The sequence below is a fragment of the Epinephelus moara genome, chromosome 19 (genome assembly GCF_006386435.1).
Source record: "Epinephelus moara isolate mb chromosome 19, YSFRI_EMoa_1.0, whole genome shotgun sequence".
Taxonomy (NCBI): Eukaryota; Metazoa; Chordata; class Actinopteri; order Perciformes; family Serranidae; genus Epinephelus; species Epinephelus moara.
In genome coordinates this window covers 16,680,827-16,699,257 of record NC_065524.1, presented here as the reverse complement: position 1 = coordinate 16,699,257, position 18,431 = coordinate 16,680,827, and the positions used below count along the sequence as shown (strand labels likewise).

General features: G+C 40.8%; 1 protein-coding gene and 1 pseudogene across 4 annotated transcripts in view; one reads left to right on the top strand and one right to left on the bottom strand.

Annotated features, from left to right (window-relative positions):
• The window catches only part of pde10a (phosphodiesterase 10A), a 71,869-nt gene extending 53,500 nt beyond the window's left edge, over positions 1-18,369 (top strand). The window contains exons 4-22 of one of the 4 annotated variants that reach the window (XM_050070590.1): positions 1,808-1,931; positions 3,383-3,432; positions 3,541-3,681; positions 3,912-4,067; positions 6,094-6,144; positions 6,658-6,716; positions 6,990-7,041; positions 7,650-7,792; positions 8,315-8,407; positions 9,347-9,533; positions 10,479-10,621; positions 10,867-10,950; positions 11,044-11,194; positions 11,301-11,456; positions 13,083-13,255; positions 13,386-13,497; positions 13,704-13,784; positions 14,952-15,040; positions 17,424-18,369. In XM_050070590.1, the coding sequence (XP_049926547.1) occupies positions 1,808-1,931; positions 3,383-3,432; positions 3,541-3,681; positions 3,912-4,067; positions 6,094-6,144; positions 6,658-6,716; positions 6,990-7,041; positions 7,650-7,792; positions 8,315-8,407; positions 9,347-9,533; positions 10,479-10,621; positions 10,867-10,950; positions 11,044-11,194; positions 11,301-11,456; positions 13,083-13,255; positions 13,386-13,497; positions 13,704-13,784; positions 14,952-15,040; positions 17,424-17,523 (2,145 nt within the window). In that variant the 3' untranslated portion in view covers positions 17,524-18,369. The remainder of the gene's footprint in view (positions 1-1,807; positions 1,932-3,382; positions 3,433-3,540; positions 3,682-3,911; positions 4,068-6,093; positions 6,145-6,657; positions 6,717-6,989; positions 7,042-7,649; positions 7,793-8,314; positions 8,408-9,346; positions 9,534-10,478; positions 10,622-10,866; positions 10,951-11,043; positions 11,195-11,300; positions 11,457-13,082; positions 13,256-13,385; positions 13,498-13,703; positions 13,785-14,951; positions 15,041-17,423) is intronic. The other 3 variants (XM_050070591.1, XM_050070594.1, XM_050070592.1) reach the window with 3 other exon arrangements.
• Positions 11,466-13,074, bottom strand: LOC126406389 (histone H4-like; annotated as a pseudogene).
• Positions 18,370-18,431: the final 62 nt, after the last annotated feature.

The following is an 18,431-nucleotide window of genomic DNA, read 5'->3' as shown; positions in this document are numbered from 1 at the left end:
ATGTTCATTCAGCAAGTCTTTTTTTGGTCCATGTCTAAAAATAAATACATTTGACATGTGATTTTGTTGTTATCTGTCTTTTTATTTTATTTTTGCCAGTGCCATACAGCAACAATGCTTGGGGTTGTGGTCTTTTACAAATTTGAAAATACTGTAAGAATGTCACTTTTATAGAATGGGCTTCTTTATTTTATAATGTATGATTAATGTCTACATCAACAAATGTTAACCACAGAATCGTATCGAATCGTATCGTTCCTACATTGTATCGAATCGTTCTGTATTAAAAATATATTGTTTTTGAATCGTATCGTAACCCGTGTATCTAGATACGTATCGAATCGTCTATCACAGAGAGATTCCCAACCCTACTGTTGATATATATTAGTACTTTATTACCTTGCCACCTACTTCCTAAAGCTGACCTTAGTGACTAATTGAGTTCTTACTCAGGAATGGACACTTCTGCTGAACTAATTTAGAACTCACAGAACTCAATACTGTCCAAAAATGTCTTGGTGTACTTAAAGGGACAATTCACCCCAAAATCAAAAATTCATAGTTTGTCTCTCACTTGCAGTGCTCTTTATGACCTGGTTACTCAAGATAATCCACAGACCTTGTTGTGAGCAGTTATTTGTAGGAACTAATTTCTTCCCACTGAACTACATCACTGCGCAGAGGAAAGCGTGTATCTACTTATGGATGAGAGGCTCATGCTCATGAAGATGTAGTCATTAATGGCGTTCTACTCAGCTGAGCTGTAATGTTAGCCAGCTCAGTGGTGCTAGGTGAGCTAGCAGTAGATGTATGTTTCCTTCTGTGCAGCGATACAGTTGGCAGGTGTAGTTTATATAAAAAGCATGCAATAGTTTAGTACCTGTGCATTCTTCGGTGAGATGCAGCACAGTAGTGATGCTTGCGATGTTACCACTGGAGTTGTCCAGGCTCTGTGAGCGTTTAGGTTAGCATCAAATAGATAATTAATAAGAATAATAAGAAACAACATGAATGTTTCACTGCATTGCACAATCGTCATGTGTGAGACAGTTGGCAGGAAGTTATGGGAAAGAGTAGATCCCCTGTGGTCACAAATACGTATGTTCACACCTTTGTCTTCCTGACACCATTGTGCCCCGAGGTGACCGAGTGTCAGCACCCACAGCGGGGCCTCGGAGCTGGGTAGAAGGGACTTCACACACACAGAAAAGAAAAATGAGGGCCACTCGACCTCTCGGTGCGTCATCCATACGTCTGTGCAAACAGGATGTGGGAGGATAGAAGGCTTCCCGTGGGGGAGGCTTTCTAGTGCGCCACTCTCCCTGCTGTCCTGTCCTCACTCTCTCTGCAGGCGCAGAAATAGACGGCTCTCTGGCCCCGTACAAGGCAGGAGGTCTGCCTCTTACGTAACCACACTTTTAAGCTGAGGCTGAGCAGCAGAGCTTGCCAGGGCTCTAATCAGAGCTGTGGGGCTCCGGTGGCCTCCTCTCGGGACTGCGGGGGGATCCCTGGGCTAGAATGCAGCAGTGTAGGGGAGTGTAAGGGTGGGGTGGAGGGTAATGTTGTGATGAACGGCTCTGTCGTTGTGAATGGCAGGCAGATAATCCTCTTTCATTCAGAAAAAAAAAAAAAATCTTCCCATCTGAGCTAGCAGCTAGCTGCTGCAGTAACGTTAGACTGGGTGCAGTGGAGATTGCAGGTTGTTGTCACATTTTTCTTTGTCGTAGCTCTTGCTGAATTTTGAAATTCAACCTCAGTGTTTATGCGGAAACTGTGGAGTTGCAACTTCTGTGTGTCTTGTGTCCAGCAGTACCAGGACACAAATATGCAGGGTGTGGTGTACGAACTCAACAGCTACATGGAGCAGCGCCTGGACACTGGAGGAGACAACAAACTCCTGCTCTATGAGTTGTGCAACATCATCAAGACAGGTAACAGATTGATCCTCTCAGCTTCAGGTCACATCACACTGGTGATGTCAAACATTTCCCTGTAAGACTGGGATCGAGCACTTTAAATACAATTTGCGGAAATTTTTTTTGGAGGAGGAGCAAGATTTGCTGCGGTAAATAACCCAAGAAGAGTTGTGTCAATGTAAAGTCAAAGCGTACTTTTCTGACACCAGCTTAAAGGGCCCACTGTGATAAACCCCACCCATATTCTGCTTCAATCAACATAAATAATAAATAAAATAAGTAGTATTCTTAAAGGAAAATGATGCCTTCAAGTGGAAGTCTTGAGCTCGTGACGTGGGAAGTTGTGTACATGACATGCTTAGTGTTCAAGTGGTTAATTTGTGAGAACACCGCTGCTAGGTATCTGCAACATGGACGCTAGTGTTGGCATCTAGAAGCCACCGAGGCTAACAATTTAGCAAGCTAGCGAGCGGGTTATGTAATGCAGGGAATGCAAAGGCATAATAACAGAGGAAAAAGATAAGGTCATTGGAAATATCAACATTGTCCTCAGTTATATTATAAATTTACCAAGAAAAACAGTATATGACCAAAATTAAAATATATTATTACCATCCTCGGAAACATGAACTTCCATGGTCTCCGCCATTTCTCAAACACATTAGCAAACACATCACAAGTCCTGAACTCTGCGCCTTTAGAAAATTTACACTTACGAGGTTGTGAATATCCAAAGAGGGGACATTTACATGGACTACACAACCCCATTTGAAGGTTCATTAGTTCCAGTTCTTCTCCTCATTTAGCTTGGCAAACCAAAGTGAAACTGATGATTAAAGGGTCTAAAAAACTAGAAAATACAATCATACGATCAAACAGTCTGTGTAATATTCTACAATAAGTACATTCTTTATAAAATAGGTTGGTTGATTGTTCATATGATACAGTTTTAGTTCAGACTTTAGAATATCCAGGACTTAATCTTTCTAACTCTTACAACGTCTGATATGTTTAATTTTATAAATACATTATATGTTGTTAAAGATTCGAACCAAAAGATCATTTCACCCAAACCACACTTCTCATTAACGTCTTGATCATCTGTGTATTCACTGATGCTCCACCAGCCTCCCTGTTGTCACATTGTATGATAACATGACCTATATATCAGTGTGAAATGGGACTGGAAAGGAGGACTGGGAACGAGATGAACTGGATGGCAGTCAAAGCCCTCGGTCAGAGCGCCCTTGTCGTTATGTGGGACAGTGTTAATAGATTGTTATTAGATTGTAACCGGACTTTTATCTTATTACACTTTTCCTCTCAGGTATACCTGACATTTATTGTTCGACACATCTGTATGAGAGAATGTAACATACGCTGACAGCTAATGTCACTGACTGTCTGGCTATATTTAAAGCACATGCACCGCGCACATGTGACCTGTGTGTCTCTTTATTCTGCAGCAACAAAAGCTGATGGATTTGCACTTTACTTTTTGGGAGAATGCAACAATGTAAGTGCAGAGGACGTTTGCTGAATACTTTTTATACATGAATGAAACTGTGTGCATGTATTTAACATGTCTGTTTCCCTCCATGTTCTTGTCTATGCTTCTCTGTAGAGTTTATGTTTGTTCACTCCAACGGGGGCCAAGGATGGCCCTCCAAGCCTCATCCCCTCCGGCCCCATCGCATTTGGGACAACCATTGCCGCTCATGTTGCCAAGACTCACAAAACACTGCTAGTAGAGGACATCATGGGGGTGAGGCTGTACTGATGTACCTATCATAGGAACATTTCACTGCATAGCTGTGATGTTTGATCACAGATATTCTCTATATGTGTTTCTTTAACTGATCCTTGCTCATCTGAATTTCAATTTGAATCTTCTTCATCATCTACATCAGTTGATGTACCAGCTACACTGACCTCCTTTGTTAAACTCCTGAAAACTCTAGGTGATACTGACCTTCACAAATCTGTGTGTTGCAGGACGAGCGCTTCCCCGACGGCACAGGGCAGGACTCAGGGATCCATGTTCACTCTGTCCTGTGCCTCCCCATCGTCACTGCCATCGGGGACCTCATTGCCATCCTGGAGCTGCATCGGCAGTGGGGCAAGGAGCCCTTCAACCTCAGCCACCAGGAGGTCAGTCTGACCCAGACAAAACACACCAAGAGTGGGAGGCTGGAGCAACACAGCTCACAGAACTACAGTTAGCCTGGTATTCACCTTAATCTAGATCTGTTCAAGATCTCTATTGGATTTGTGGGGTTCAGTTGAATGTGGAAAATACTTCATAATGCTATATTTTTGTCTCCAAGCACTTTCTACTAGTTGCTAATGGATTCAGTGAAAGAAATGGCAGCACAATGAGCTAGAAAATTACTTAACATACAGGTTGCTCAAGCAACTATTCCCTAATATTGTACTTGTTATTAACCATCAAGCATTTTTGGTTAAATCTCAAGGCATTGCTGTAAATTTGGTTAATATTAGCAAGCAGGTATTACCGACTTGAGAGTTATCTGCTACATTTTATTTAATTTTATTCAAACCTGCATCAGTGGAGTTTTTGGTCACTTGGGAGCAGCACAACAAGCTGTAAACACAACACTGACATACAGTTTATATACTGACACTTTTAAGGGGATATGACTCATGTCAGCAGACACAGACGGATATTAGTATTAAGTATTTGAATTTATGTTTATGGTCATTTTACGAGTCTAATCATTCAGTATTCACTTTGCTTTTAGCTCTGGTTTGGTCTACACCAGTGGTTCCCAACTGGTCCAGCCACAGGGTCCAGATTTCTCCTTAGTTATTAGTTCAAGGTCCACACAGTTTAATACACTCAGCGTCATACTTGCGTTTGGCCATGTTGTCGAGCTAGTTAGCTGTCTCTGTCAGGTAGCTGTCTGTTAGTCGCTCACTCTACAGCAGGAAACAGCACCTCAAAATAAAAGCTCTGTGCTAGAAATTCACTACACTTAAAAATATAGGGTGTTTTTTTACAAACTAAACATGTTTGCGAGTCATTTAGGGTCCTTTCAGAATGGACCCACGACCCACTTTTGGACCACGACCCATCAGTTGGGAACCATTGGTCTACACTAACTCCTGAGGGGAGTATGTGGCTCTTCAGATTGTTCCACTGTGTTCATAGCTGGTTGCTAACTTGAGGTGTTTTCGGGCTGAAGAATTCTGCCCAAAGGGGAGCTCCCCCGAGAACTACATACCTTCAATGGCTTTTTTCTGTTTGCATTCATACCGCCAGTAGGAACGCTGAAGTGACACTGTAAGCTAGCCAGTGGTTGGTACAGCAACATCCCTTTCACTTTTACGAGTCAAAATCGTGTTGTATTTTCACCGTTACATATACGCTCAGGAAAGCCTGGACCTGTTGGTCCATTTATGTTTTCTTCTATTTTTTCGTTACGAGCTTTTGTTTGTGTTGTCTGTTGTTTACAGGGCTAACAGGTTTTTAAAAATGGGGGATGCCGATGTTGCATTGGCATCTGGACAAATTACAGTACACTTGTGCCATCTCTGAAAAAGAAGCTCAAGAAAGTTCCTTGAAACGGCATTCTAAGTACTACGATGGTTCCTACTTTCTTGTGGTGTGGACACATCGAAGGAGGGGTTCTTAGACCTCTGAAAAAGTTCCTCTGCTCCGAGAACACCTTTTGTCTGTGTTTGGTACTGGGCAGGTAGCACACAGTGTGTTTATTAAAGCTTTTTCACTGCAAACAGCTGCTGAAAAGGAAGTTGGTAAGAGTGGTGAGAGTGAACCAAAACAGTAAAGTTGCAGGCTGTAAATACAAAAAATGAGCTGGTAGACACTAAAACTGCAGAGCTGAGGGGAACTGCAGAGTCATGTAATAATTCTCTGTGGGTTCGTCACTTAGAGCAACCACCTTCACGTTACACATGGTCATTTGACCCTTTGCCATATAAAAAAATCTATGTTAGTGCAGCTTTAATACAGGTGTGAGTGGCTCTGAATCTGGACTAAGTGGTTCCTGTGATAATCAGACTACCTGATGTGCAGGATAGATAATTATGTTGAAATATTCAAAAGAGGAAATGTGATAAGGACTTGAAAATGTGTGATAACTCGTGTTAATCGTGCTGTTTTTTCTTTGGAGCTAATCTTCACTTTCTTTTCCAGGTTGCAACAGCTAATTTAGCGTGGGCATCAGTTGCCATTCATCAAGTACAGGTGAGCAAACTCTACTGTAACACTAAAGACTTCTGGGAGCAAGGTGAAACCTAACCGTCTCACTTATAATGATCTTCGATGGCTTTGTTTGTTCTGGTTCTGCGCCGGTGTTTTTAATGGGGAAATCCACTGTGTACAGGAACTGGGTTGTCACTGGGCCCAGTCCAATCAACTAAGCCATAGATTCAACAAACAGCTCCCCGAGGACGTCATTACGCCCCAGTGCTGTTTTTATACGAACGGATAGCATAACACCTCAGAGAAGCAGCGTCCCACTGCAGCACTGGCCACAGTGGACCTCTGAGCCACAGTGAGCGGTACAGCACTGCAGCACACTGCGCTCCTGGGTTGGCTGCTCGCTGCAAAAACACTCTGTTGTTACTGCAGCTCACGAAGGTGGCCCGTAGCCAAGCTGTGTTTGTTGACAGTACACGCAGGATGCTGTGTGTGTTCTGTGAGAAATGTGTGATACATCTGGGTGTCGGGTCATGACCTATTTTCCTTTGTTTGTAGGTGTGCAGAGGCCTCGCCAAACAGACTGAGCTCAATGACTTCCTACTAGATGTGTCAAAGTAAGAGCTGCTGCTACGTTACACTAAATAAATGCTGATGAAAAGTATATTTACATCATGTTCTCATTTTAGTCTAAGTTTATAAAAATTAAGATATGGGCTCTAGAGTGACTTAGCGTCTTTTCTCATGTCAGGTCAAACGTTAAAAACTTTTTGCTCACACGATAGAAAGAAACATTTTAGGCAACTTTAGCTTTCATGTCTTGAATGTGAACGTCATCAGAGCTTCCCATTTGTCAACATCTCAATGCGTCATTTCTTCTTTTCGCACAGAACATACTTTGATAACATTGTGGCAATAGATTCTCTACTTGAACATATTATGGTGAGTGTGATTTCTGCAAGTATGTGTTCATTCACATTGTCTTCAAGGCTACACATCCTGGGAGTGTGTGTTAGGTTATGTGTGTTAAACAGAGTAGTAATGCTGCTGTGATACAGATACACACACAGGCTTTCTTGATACCTGAGGGGCACTGCTGATATTTCCTGATATTTGTTGGCATTAATTGTAATGATACTGTTAGTTTGTAATTGATATTAACAATGCATAGATATACTAGGCAAGTTTTTCTGCTTGCAGTACTTTAAAGCAAAACGTAATCTGAGAGTAAAACATGATTTTCCTGTGTTTCTACTAAAACCCACCTCTCTGTTTGTTTGTATTCTGTTGCGTTGTGACTGTTGTGTCATCTCAGGTCATTCAAGTCATCTGGTTCAAACACTGAAATGAACTGGAATGACCTGTAGTTATACTGTGTGTGTTTTTATTCTCTACATTTAACTGTTCCATCTAAAAGAAACACTTTAAACTGCAGTGATGTTTCTGATTTAATTAATGAAGTTGCTAGATGTAATTTTACATATGTTTCTTCAGTTCTGTCAAATGCTCAGTGTTGCTAATAAGGTTCTGTCCCTGGTGTTGTTTTGCAGATATATGCAAAAAACCTAGTGAATGCGGACAGGTGCGCACTCTTCCAGGTAGATCACAACAACAAAGAACTGTACTCTGACCTGTTCGATATTGGGGAAGAGAAAGAAGGCAAACCTGTCTTTAGGAAAACCAAAGAAATTAGGTGTGTGAGATTTAACCTTTTCTCTTACAGTGTGCTACACAGTGTACTTATTTGATTTTGGTGGTGTCTGTGCTCTTACATAAGTCTCATAGTTTCAGTTAAAACACATTTCCTCATGAGAAGGAGTAAAACACTTTTTTTCTGTCTCCATACATTCAAAAGTGTGTCTCCTGCCCCTGGAAGACATTGCTCACCATTGTATACAGTAAACAAGGTCCTCTTGTGACAAGACAGTTCGGAGAAGAGCTTCCAATAATAGAAAGTCAATAGAAAAACAAGGCTGATTTTGTACCATTACAACACAACATCATCGTGTTCACCCTCTGAGTAAAAATAGTTAATCTGCACACTAATTGTGCAGTAAATTGGATTTTTAAAATCAGATTTTCACATGGATTTTCATAGTATTGATCTACCATTGATTTTCTCACATCCACCCAGCATAGACAGACTGAGAAGCCTAGACGGGCAGTCCACAAATCTAACTCTTGTCCTCTTGTCTCTTGTTCTCTTTCCCTGAAGGTTTTCTATAGACAAGGGAATAGCTGGCCAAGTGGCTCAGACAGGGGAAGTCTTAAATATCCCAGATGCCTATGCAGACCCCCGGTTCAACCGGTAAACTCCAACAGACTCTGCGATAAGACATTTTTACTTATTTTTCTTGCTTATCTTATCTGTGATTGTCGTTTATCTAATGAAGTGTCTTAAAGTTGTGCTTTGGTTTGTCATGGACAATTCTTCTTCACTTGACTTTGGTTATACTCCTGCATTATGGATAAAAACACTATTCCCACATATTTACACCAGGAATTAAAGGGATAGTTCCCCCAAAATCCCAAAATCTTTTCACTCATTGTATTGCTATGTATTAATCTAGACTCTTACGGTGTGAGTTTCAGTGTTGGAGATGTCTTTCTCTTGAATATAATAGAACTAGATGGCTCTCTTGTAGCTTGTGGTGCTCAGTGTGCCACAAAAATACAGTTGAAAAACTCGACAGCAATGTCTCTTTGCAGAAATCATGACCCAGTTACTCAAGATAATCCACAGACCTTGTTGTGAGCAGTTTCATGCAGGAACTATTTTCTCTCTACTGAACTACACCTGTCAACTGTATCACCATCAGTGCAGGATGTAGACATTAATGACCTCTTGGGCTGTACTGTTAGCTAGCTCAGTGGTACTAGGTGAGCTAGCAGTAAATGCATGCTTCCTTTTGCGTGGTGATACAGTTGGTGGGTGTGGTTTGGGAGAAAGAAAATCCATCCTTCATGAGCTTTGAGCACTACAAGCCGAGTGCGATTTGGTTCCATTATATTCCAGAGAAGGCAGACATCTCTTTGGCAGATAGCTCCAACACTCTGCAGCCCCCACCAAAACAATCCAAATTAATAAATAGCACTACATATATGACAAAAAAAATTAATTTTTGACTTTGGGCTGAACTGTCCCTGTAAACATGCTGTGTTTCTACGTCATAGTTCACATTCTAACCTTGCTTACATGATGAATGTCAGATTGTTGGCTCACATTATTTGTATGTCTTCCCAACAGAGAGGTGGACCTCAAAACCGGCTACACCACGCGGAACATCCTGTGCATGCCCATTGTGAGCAGGGGGACCGTTATAGGTGTGGTGCAGATGGTGAACAAGCTAAGCGGAAGTGCCTTCACTAAAACAGATGAGAACAACTTTAAGATGTTTGCTGTCTTTTGTGCTCTGGCCTTACACTGTGCAAATGTGAGTAAACTATACTAGTCTTAAAATGTCTTTAACTGATTCTTTCCAAAAACAAAAACACAATCCGTTCTCTTTATATCTGTTTGCACAAGTCTGCTCTTTATCTTTTGCAGTGTAGGTAGATTATATAATACTTCATGGACATGAATACTTGATTCTTATTTTCAGAAAGCTGCACCTTTGACATAGTTGCCTCATCACTTCCCTAAATTCATACTGTAGCTGAGAGACGTGTTTCAGCTGTTACTAGGGTTTCCCTATTTGTGTGAAAAGTAATTCCTTCTCCAAGGTTGACAAAGATAGTGCCAGATAGTGCTCCAAAATATGAATAAAAGCGTATTTTTCTGGCGGTGATGATTATCCTTTACGTGGAGCACACAGACATTTCATGAATCAACAGTGGAAGCCTGCGTTGTGTGGTCTGTCTGTCAGAGCCTCCCCTCTCTGTGGGGCCTGACTCACCATCAGCTCGTGCGACAAACTTACGCAGGAGCAGCGTCACAAAGTTGGTTTTAAAATTGATGAGGCGTGTTAATATTTTAAGACAAGCAGTCTGCATCCGTCCACTGACAGGATTTATGTTTAGCTGTAATTTATGCCTCGTGTCTCTAGGAAACTCACTTGGGCCGGCTGCTGATATATGCTGATTTATGGTGGAAGGTGTGAGCCTTGGCGCCCGTACCTGACTGTCTTTATTCCTGTCTGTCTGGGAAGGGGACAGGGATACAAACCAGATGTGGAGACACTTTTTGGAGGCAGATAAAATATGATGCGGGACTGTTGCGGACAGCTTAACTCTGCCTGACCCTTTTGGAAATTCCAGCAGTGATAACTTAAAGAATTCAACAAAGATATAAGATATTCTTCTGGTATCTAAAGCGCCAGAGTGTTCAGTTTCTCTCTCGACATTTTAAAGACCAACTCCTGCTCTGTGTGTCCCTGCAGATGTACCACAGGATCCGGCACTCTGAATGCATTTACAGAGTGACGATGGAAAAACTGTCTTATCACAGCATCTGCACATCAGAGGAATGGAAGACCCTTAGCCAGCTCAATCTCCCTGCACCCATTTATAAAGAGATCGAAATGTGAGTGCATTTTCAGGTTAAGGTTTTGGTCTTTATCTCTGCTGTGGCCCTGAGTGTGGTTGGTCTGCAGCCACGTGTTTGTGCGAGTGACGATGAGAGAGTCCAGAAGCTCTATTGCAGGAAGGGGTGTGTCTTTTGGAGGACAGCCTGTCAGTTTAAACACACCCAGACCTCAGACGTCCCCTCATCTGTCCCTCTGTGTGCTGTACATGCTAATTTAAGACTTTTCCTCCTCCCTCCTCCAGGTTCCACTTTGACATCAGTCCCTTTGAGGAGATCTGGCCTGCTGTCTTTATCTACATGGTTCATAGCTCCTGTGGTAAGACCAGGTGAGGTGTCACTGGGCCATGACAGTATCAGTGTCCGCTCTGTCAAAGCTCGGGGTGATTAAATGTTAATCATCCTTTTCTCTCCGTATGCAGCTTTGAGCTGGAGAAGCTGTGTCGGTTCACCATGTCTGTACGGAAGAACTACCGACGTGTGCCCTACCACAACTGGAAGCACGCGGTAACGGTGGCACACTGTATGTACGCCATCCTACAGAAAACCCCCGGGATGTTCACAGAGTTAGAGGTTTGCCCCTTATAGGGTTTTACAGCTCCAAGATAAAAATAAATCAAGATCAGCATCTCTGTGATTTTAAAGTTTGTTTTCTTGTCTTCCCACTCTGGTCTTACAGAAGAAGGGTCTGTTGATAGCCTGCCTGTGCCATGACTTGGACCATCGGGGGTTCAGCAACGCATACCTACAGAAGTTTGACCATCCGCTGGCTGCTCTGTACTCCACCTCCACCATGGAGCAACACCACTTCTCTCAGACTGTCTCCATCCTACAGGTAGAGCTCCACTATGCAGAACTTAGCGTACAAATAAAGTCAACATTTTTTATTCATTCATCGTCTTTTAAAGCACAAATTAATGCACTGTTTTGACCTTTAATGATTTAAGATTATTGGCATATCCTAACTTGCAGATGGTGGGTAAATTATGGGAAGACCAAATGCAAAATAATCGCAGAAATGACTAAATAATTCAACATACAATACAGGGTTTACATTAGCCAGCTTTTTGCCAGTGTCACATGGAGCTGTCAACAGCCAAAATGTCGGGTGGGAAATAGGCCAAATAATAGATACATGTATTAATAGAGTATTAAATAGCCTAATATTGTGTGACCTGTATTTGTTGCCAAGACAACTCAAATATTAACTTATATCATGCAGATCAGATTAAAGGATTTTACTAAGATACCGATTTATTTATCCTCCGAAGCGGTGCGCAGTGCATCCCTGCCTCTTCAGAGCATACACCACATCCATTGCAGTTAGTGTGCCTGGTGTAGGTGACGCCATCACTGATCACATTCACCAGGAAGATCTAAAGCACGCCCATGGGTCTTCTTGATGAGACTGAAGATAGGCTTCACCACAGCAAGCCAGACAGCTAATAGCCGACTTGTTGATTCCCTGGATGTTATCATGGAAGAGTTTACAGTGACGCTTGCTTCCTTTACCGAATCCTTTTCCTCCTTTGCCTCTGCCACACATCCTCACTGATTAGTCACGCTGCTCAATAGACCGCTTCCTTATTTAGGCTTTATCTTATTTTCATATTATTTAGTTTGACGGGCTTAGAATGCAAAGAGGGCCATAGCGTTGGTGTTCATTTATGTTTATTGCTTTTTATGTAGGCTATTATATGGCTGTTTAAAACATATGTCCAGTAGTTCTTCTTTTGTATCAGTTGCAAAAATGATGCCATACGTGGACAGATGTCATCAGCAAAGCAGAAAGCAAGTCACAATTTGAAGATGACCAATGAAAACCTAGCAGAACAATGCCCTCAGAATTTGCAAAAACTCAAATTTATCTCAGTGCTGAATTTTAGAGACTAAAATCATTAAGACAAAAATCAACCAGATTTTTTTCATTAATATTTTATTGAACTTTTTTCTTTTTTTCTGGCATAAAACAGAGTTACGTAGTAATAATAAATCAAATATATGTACATTCACAAAAGGGGAGAAAAACACAGTAACTAAATAAAATTATAATACAAAAATGCATAAATAACAATACATAAGTAATTCTTAAAAATAAAATAAAAATTAAAAAACTTCATAGTCCTACATAAATATGCACCTTTTTTTTCCCTTTTTTTTTTATTTGTTACATCACTTTTTCTGTGTAAGAGAAACATATAGGCAAGTAAATTCTTACTTTCTTGTAATACTTAAGTTAACATAATTTCTAGAAAACATAAGCACACACACATGCACACATTGTCAATACAGATCTGTTGAATGGATCATGTGATTTAGTCCTGACTGCCTTGTTCTGTAACGTCCAGGATCTGCGTGAATTTGAGATGAACATGAGATTACAACCTGTTGTAGTCTAGCTGAGCTGAACGCCTCATAAGTGGAGCTTTTGCTTTTTTATTGATCTCTTTGTTTCTCATAGCTGGAAGGGCACAATATTTTCTCCAACCTGAATTCCAGCGAGTACGAGCAGGTGTTGGAGATCATCCGGAAGGCCATCATCGCCACGGACCTCGCCCTGTACTTCAACAACCACCAGCAGCTGTCCGAGCTACTGACCACGAGCGCACTGGACTTGAACAACCACGGTCACAGGTCAGAGGTCACGACTAACACTGGTGCATAAGTCAGGTCGGGATCACACTGGGTCTTACAACATCACACGCGGACCCGGTGCACAAAAAGTTTCTCCTCATGGCTATAACGAGGCTTTGCTCCCCTCCAGGGACCGTGTGATTGGTCTGATGATGACAGCATGTGACCTGTGTTCTGTTACCAAGCAATGGCAAATCACACGACTCACAGCCAACGACATCTATGCTGAGTTCTGGGCTGAGGTACAGTGGGATACTGCCAGAGTTTCAACCGCTTTAGTGTCATTTAGTGCCTCCAGTATAACAGTCAGACCTCTGTTATTACTTGGAAATGCTGCTACCCCCAGCTGTCCTGCAATTTGTGAAGGCAAAATAGTGTTGTCTAGTGGCCAGAAGATTTGCTACAGTGTGCAGAAATAAAATACTCTCTTTATGTTGTACTTCGTCAGGGTGATGAGATGAAGAAAATTGGGTTGCAGCCGATCCCTATGATGGACAGAGACAAGAAGGATGAGGTTCCCCAAGGCCAAGTAAGACCAGCACTTCTACTCATGTGTCTCTAACTGAGCTTTCTCTCTAACTCTAACACACACTCTCAGAGAGTTCGAAATGTGTTCTTTATGAAGGTAAAGAATAATCCCATAACAGGAAAGTAGTGGTCCTTTAAAAAGTTTTGAGAAGAAGGAAATATGGGTGGATGATGCACAAATATTATAAGAGCCACTAAAGCACATATTTATGTTTGGTAAAAATGTCTGTGATGATATGACATATAAGTTCTGCTGTTATTTAAGTTTCTGTGTATTTTGAATAGTGTATATTAGTGAGGTTATGTTTATATTTACTTTATTTATGTGTTAAAAAACAGGCACAAGTTATTTATGACAGGTGTGGCGCCGTAAGGCAGTTTATTGCGCGTGACAGAAAGGAGATTGTTGAAAATGTCGTGTGTAAAGAGACATGCAGCCTGTGTTGGTTTGGATCCTAATAACTTTTTGACTCAATATAGTGGCTGTTTCAACATAGCAAAGTTCCTGGGCCACTTAGTCTCAGTTTTGACTTGTCAAACAACAATATCCTGATAATGACATCACTATAAAAAGGTCTTTATAATAAATCAACTTGATTATCATATTTTTATTAAGCATAATGAGCATATAACTTTTTTAAAGTGAAATACAGGTAAAGCAGCAAAAATCCTGCATTAAAATAAACTTAATATCAAGCCCCTATACCCACACAACAATGAATACACAGTAAGTGAATTTTAGAGTGACATAAGGTAATTGAAAGCATCACCAAATTGTTGGTACCCATATTATAGACACAAACCTCAAATAACAGTAACCACTAAATATAAAACTGCCTTTGTAAATACATGATCTATGAGGATTTTTGTGCACCCACTGACACAAAATTATTTTGGGGGAATTTCAGAATTTTTCGATAAGCTTTTAGGTGAAATTTGTGTCAAGTTGAATGTTTTTTGAGTATGTGTAGCATTTAAGACCACTTACACCCCCTGCATCATACACTCATTGGGACACTTTTTCATGGCCTAAGGGATTTAAGTCGTGTAAAAGTCATTTATTATACAGTTTGTGAAACTGTTATTTAGGCTCCATACAAAATTGCTTCTTCTGCCTAATTATTTCTGTTTGTTCAGTTTATTTTGTCTTTCTGTCTTTTTTTATAAGGTGGGATTTTACAATGCTGTTGCAGTTCCATGTTACACGACACTAGCGGAGCTTTTCCCTCCATCCAGTCCTCTTCTAAAAGCCTGCAAGTAAGTATTCAAAGCTACAGTTTAAGTATGAGGAAAGGTCTTGTCCTTTACTGTGTGCTGACAAAAGGCCAAGCAAGATTTGGAGGTGACAGAGCCTGTATCTCATATATATTTTTAGCAATAAAAGATAAAAAATAACCTTTTAATTCATACTTTGTGAAATAGGTCAGAAACACAATGCAGTCAAAATGTTACTTAACACAATATTGACGTGCTGATTTCACATCTGATATGGCCAATAAATGCACTGATGACAGCTTCAAGTGTAATAAGTGACGTGTGTGCTGGCCTCGTCTGACCAGCAGCAGTGTTGGCCAGACAAATATGATTAGCGGTGATAAGGAGTGCGTGTATAGGCGCACATTCCTGGAGTTCCACTGAAAATACAAACAAAACACACACATGCTACCGCACCGATACTGGGTTAGACAAACTTGTGCAAGAAAACATATTCAAATAGACAAATGTCAATGTAGAGCACAGTGTGCTCTCGGGAAACGGTTGCTCGTCCACGGTGTACCAGTGTGTGCTGTGGTGTGACACTGTGTCTGCGTGCGTGCCTCTCTGCTTTCATGTTTGATAAAAGTTTAAGAATGTATTTATATGAGTTATTTCTGCTTGTTGAACGGGATCATATGGCACATTTCTCTAACCCCTCTGGGGTAACCCGCTGGTCTTTAAAGCATTGTGACCTTGATCTGTGGGGAATGCAAACAAAGTGAGCAGTGTAATATTTAAGCCCCGGCTGTACGTCAGCACCGGGCCCTGGGTGGGCAGCGGGCCTAGACCCTGTGGAGCCCGACTGCTTGTTGTGGGATCTGCCACAGACGTGTAAACTGCATCCGGCTGGCTAAGTGAATGAGTGGCAGCGCTCTGTGAACTTGTGTGTCAGGCTTGATCATAGCACAGGCGGAGAGGTTACCCTCATGACAACGAGACCTAATGGGACCGCTACTGCACATGACTAATGACACTGTGGTGACATGTGTTTGACCCTTTTATCATCATTCCTGACATTTTTGTCTTGAATAAATTGCCAGTACAAATTCATTTTGTTTAGTTGTTTATTACAGTTTGGTTTAAAGCAGCTTTCGTATTGTTGTTGCAATGTGTTGACATTTAATGTGGATAACGTCAGAACCATGATTTGGTATTCTAAATATGTTGGTATTTTAATATTTTTGTCCTAATATCATTGCTGCAGTTACATAATTTCAGCTTTCTGTTTTAAGGTTGTAACTGTCTCCAACTATATTGTCTCCATACCATTTACAACATCAGGTGCACACCCTTGTGGCAGCAAAGTGTTATCTTGTTGTGTACTAACTAGCCAGCCCCATCAGTAGCTACAGTGGTACATTTAATTTTCTCTCACATAAGACAACTTAAAATTAACAGCTAATGATAAGTAACAAATATACATCTGATAATAACTTAATCAAATCAAAATGCTGTTATCTGCATAAGTGTGTTTTGTTTTAAAGAAGTGTCATACCCTAATTGGTAACACTTAATTATAACTATCATTAATAACTGATAAATTGATACTTATTTAAACTTAAAGTAATAGTTATTTTACTATTAACAAACAAGGAAAGGATAATTAGTAATGTTACTTATTATTAGTAATGCTAGAAGTTATGTCATGAAGTTGCAACTCATGATTATAATATCTTGTTAAAAGGTTAATAAATACTGTGTAGTGCATCTATAAAAATTATTTCAGTGGCCTTTTTATTTCACAATGTATTGTCATTAGCAGTTGACACTTTATTTATTTACTTATTTATTTATTTAGTAATTTAGTCAGTGGGATACAAGTTATCAACTTGACAAAAACAAAATAACGAAACGCAAGACAGGCGGAGGAGTGAAGTGCAGACAAACCCAAGTGGCATAAAAACTAACGCAAAAGGAAGAAACAGAAAAAGAAAAAGGGACAAATAATTAGAGTAATTATTTAGTTGCAACTTTATGATAGCCATCCATTATTAAATATCTACAAATATCTAATATAGTACATAAAATGTTATAATGTGTATAGCAACAAATTGTTTAAATACCATAAATTATAGCATTATTCCTCATAAGGAAATTTTATCAGTCATTTCATGTTTGTTAACAGTAAAATAATTAATAATAAAAAATGTAACTTTTTTTTTACCATTTATTAATAATGGTCATAATAAACCAATTAATTCTGTCTAAGTGATAAAGTTTTTAATGTCGTTGAATCATGCTGACATGATTTTATTCCCTTATTTCAGATTTTAAGCCGTGTCTTTGCAGTAAGAAATAGAATATCTGTGTTAATGGCGCGGCCCTGATCGTAAACCCACGACATGCAGCGTCTGAATCTGACGGAGGTGTTCTGTGTTTGCAGGGAGAACCTGGGCCAGTGGGAGAAGATATCACGGGGAGAGATGCAGGACATATTGCCCAGCCGGCCTTCAGATTCAGGTCCTGTCAAGGTGGACAACTGACTACCAAAGGGGTTGCTGGCCCACCAAAGGAATACAACTCGAACCCTGCCACCGACCTGGAGCTCTGTAGGGGGAAGAACCCACATCCTGTGTTAGCAGGAGACGGATCAGCTAAAGGCGACTTGACTTTGAAAACACACAGTTACCTCATTGGGTGACGGAGGTGTCAACACTGACGGTTTCACCGATCCCAGAGACTGACAGACAGGCGATGGGGAGGGACTTCCACCCATCACTCTACATCCACTCAGCTTGGGAGCTCATTTGGTAGAATGGACTGAATGGAATAGAAAGGCCGTTGTGGTTGTTTCATTTCGACTGTTTTATGTTATGATTTTTTTTTTTTTATATATATGAGCTGATTCTTTTATGGTCTTGTATTTGCAGAGGCCTTACTCTGAACCTTTCACAGGCGAGACATATGTGAAATCTTGTTGGTTCAGGCTTTTTGTTTTTTTGTTTGTTTTGAAATGGTACTGTTTGCCTTCTGTGGTAGGTTTATCGTACGCGCACTACTTCAGCAAGGTATTTCCAGAGACAGAAGGAATGTGTAGAGCAGATATATGGTTTAATGCCACCTCGCTGAGAAGGTGAATGTTTTTTTATTACTCTTTGAGCAAAAATCCTTTGCAGTACTTGAATAAAGACATACAGCCTATTCTACGTGGAGAAATCCCCCCCGCAGCATATTCTACAAAATGTGGATGAACTGTTTGACAAGAGGAGTTAGATAACGTCGACACTTGTGAACACAGTCACAAGAGAGTCACAATGTCTCTCCCTGAAGTGGACCCCAGAGCACTGCCCCCCCACACATCCTCATCCCCACCCCCACCCCCCACCCCGGCCCCTCCCGGCATCTAGGAACCTACATAGTACATCTACTTTCTTCTTATTAACAGGATCTG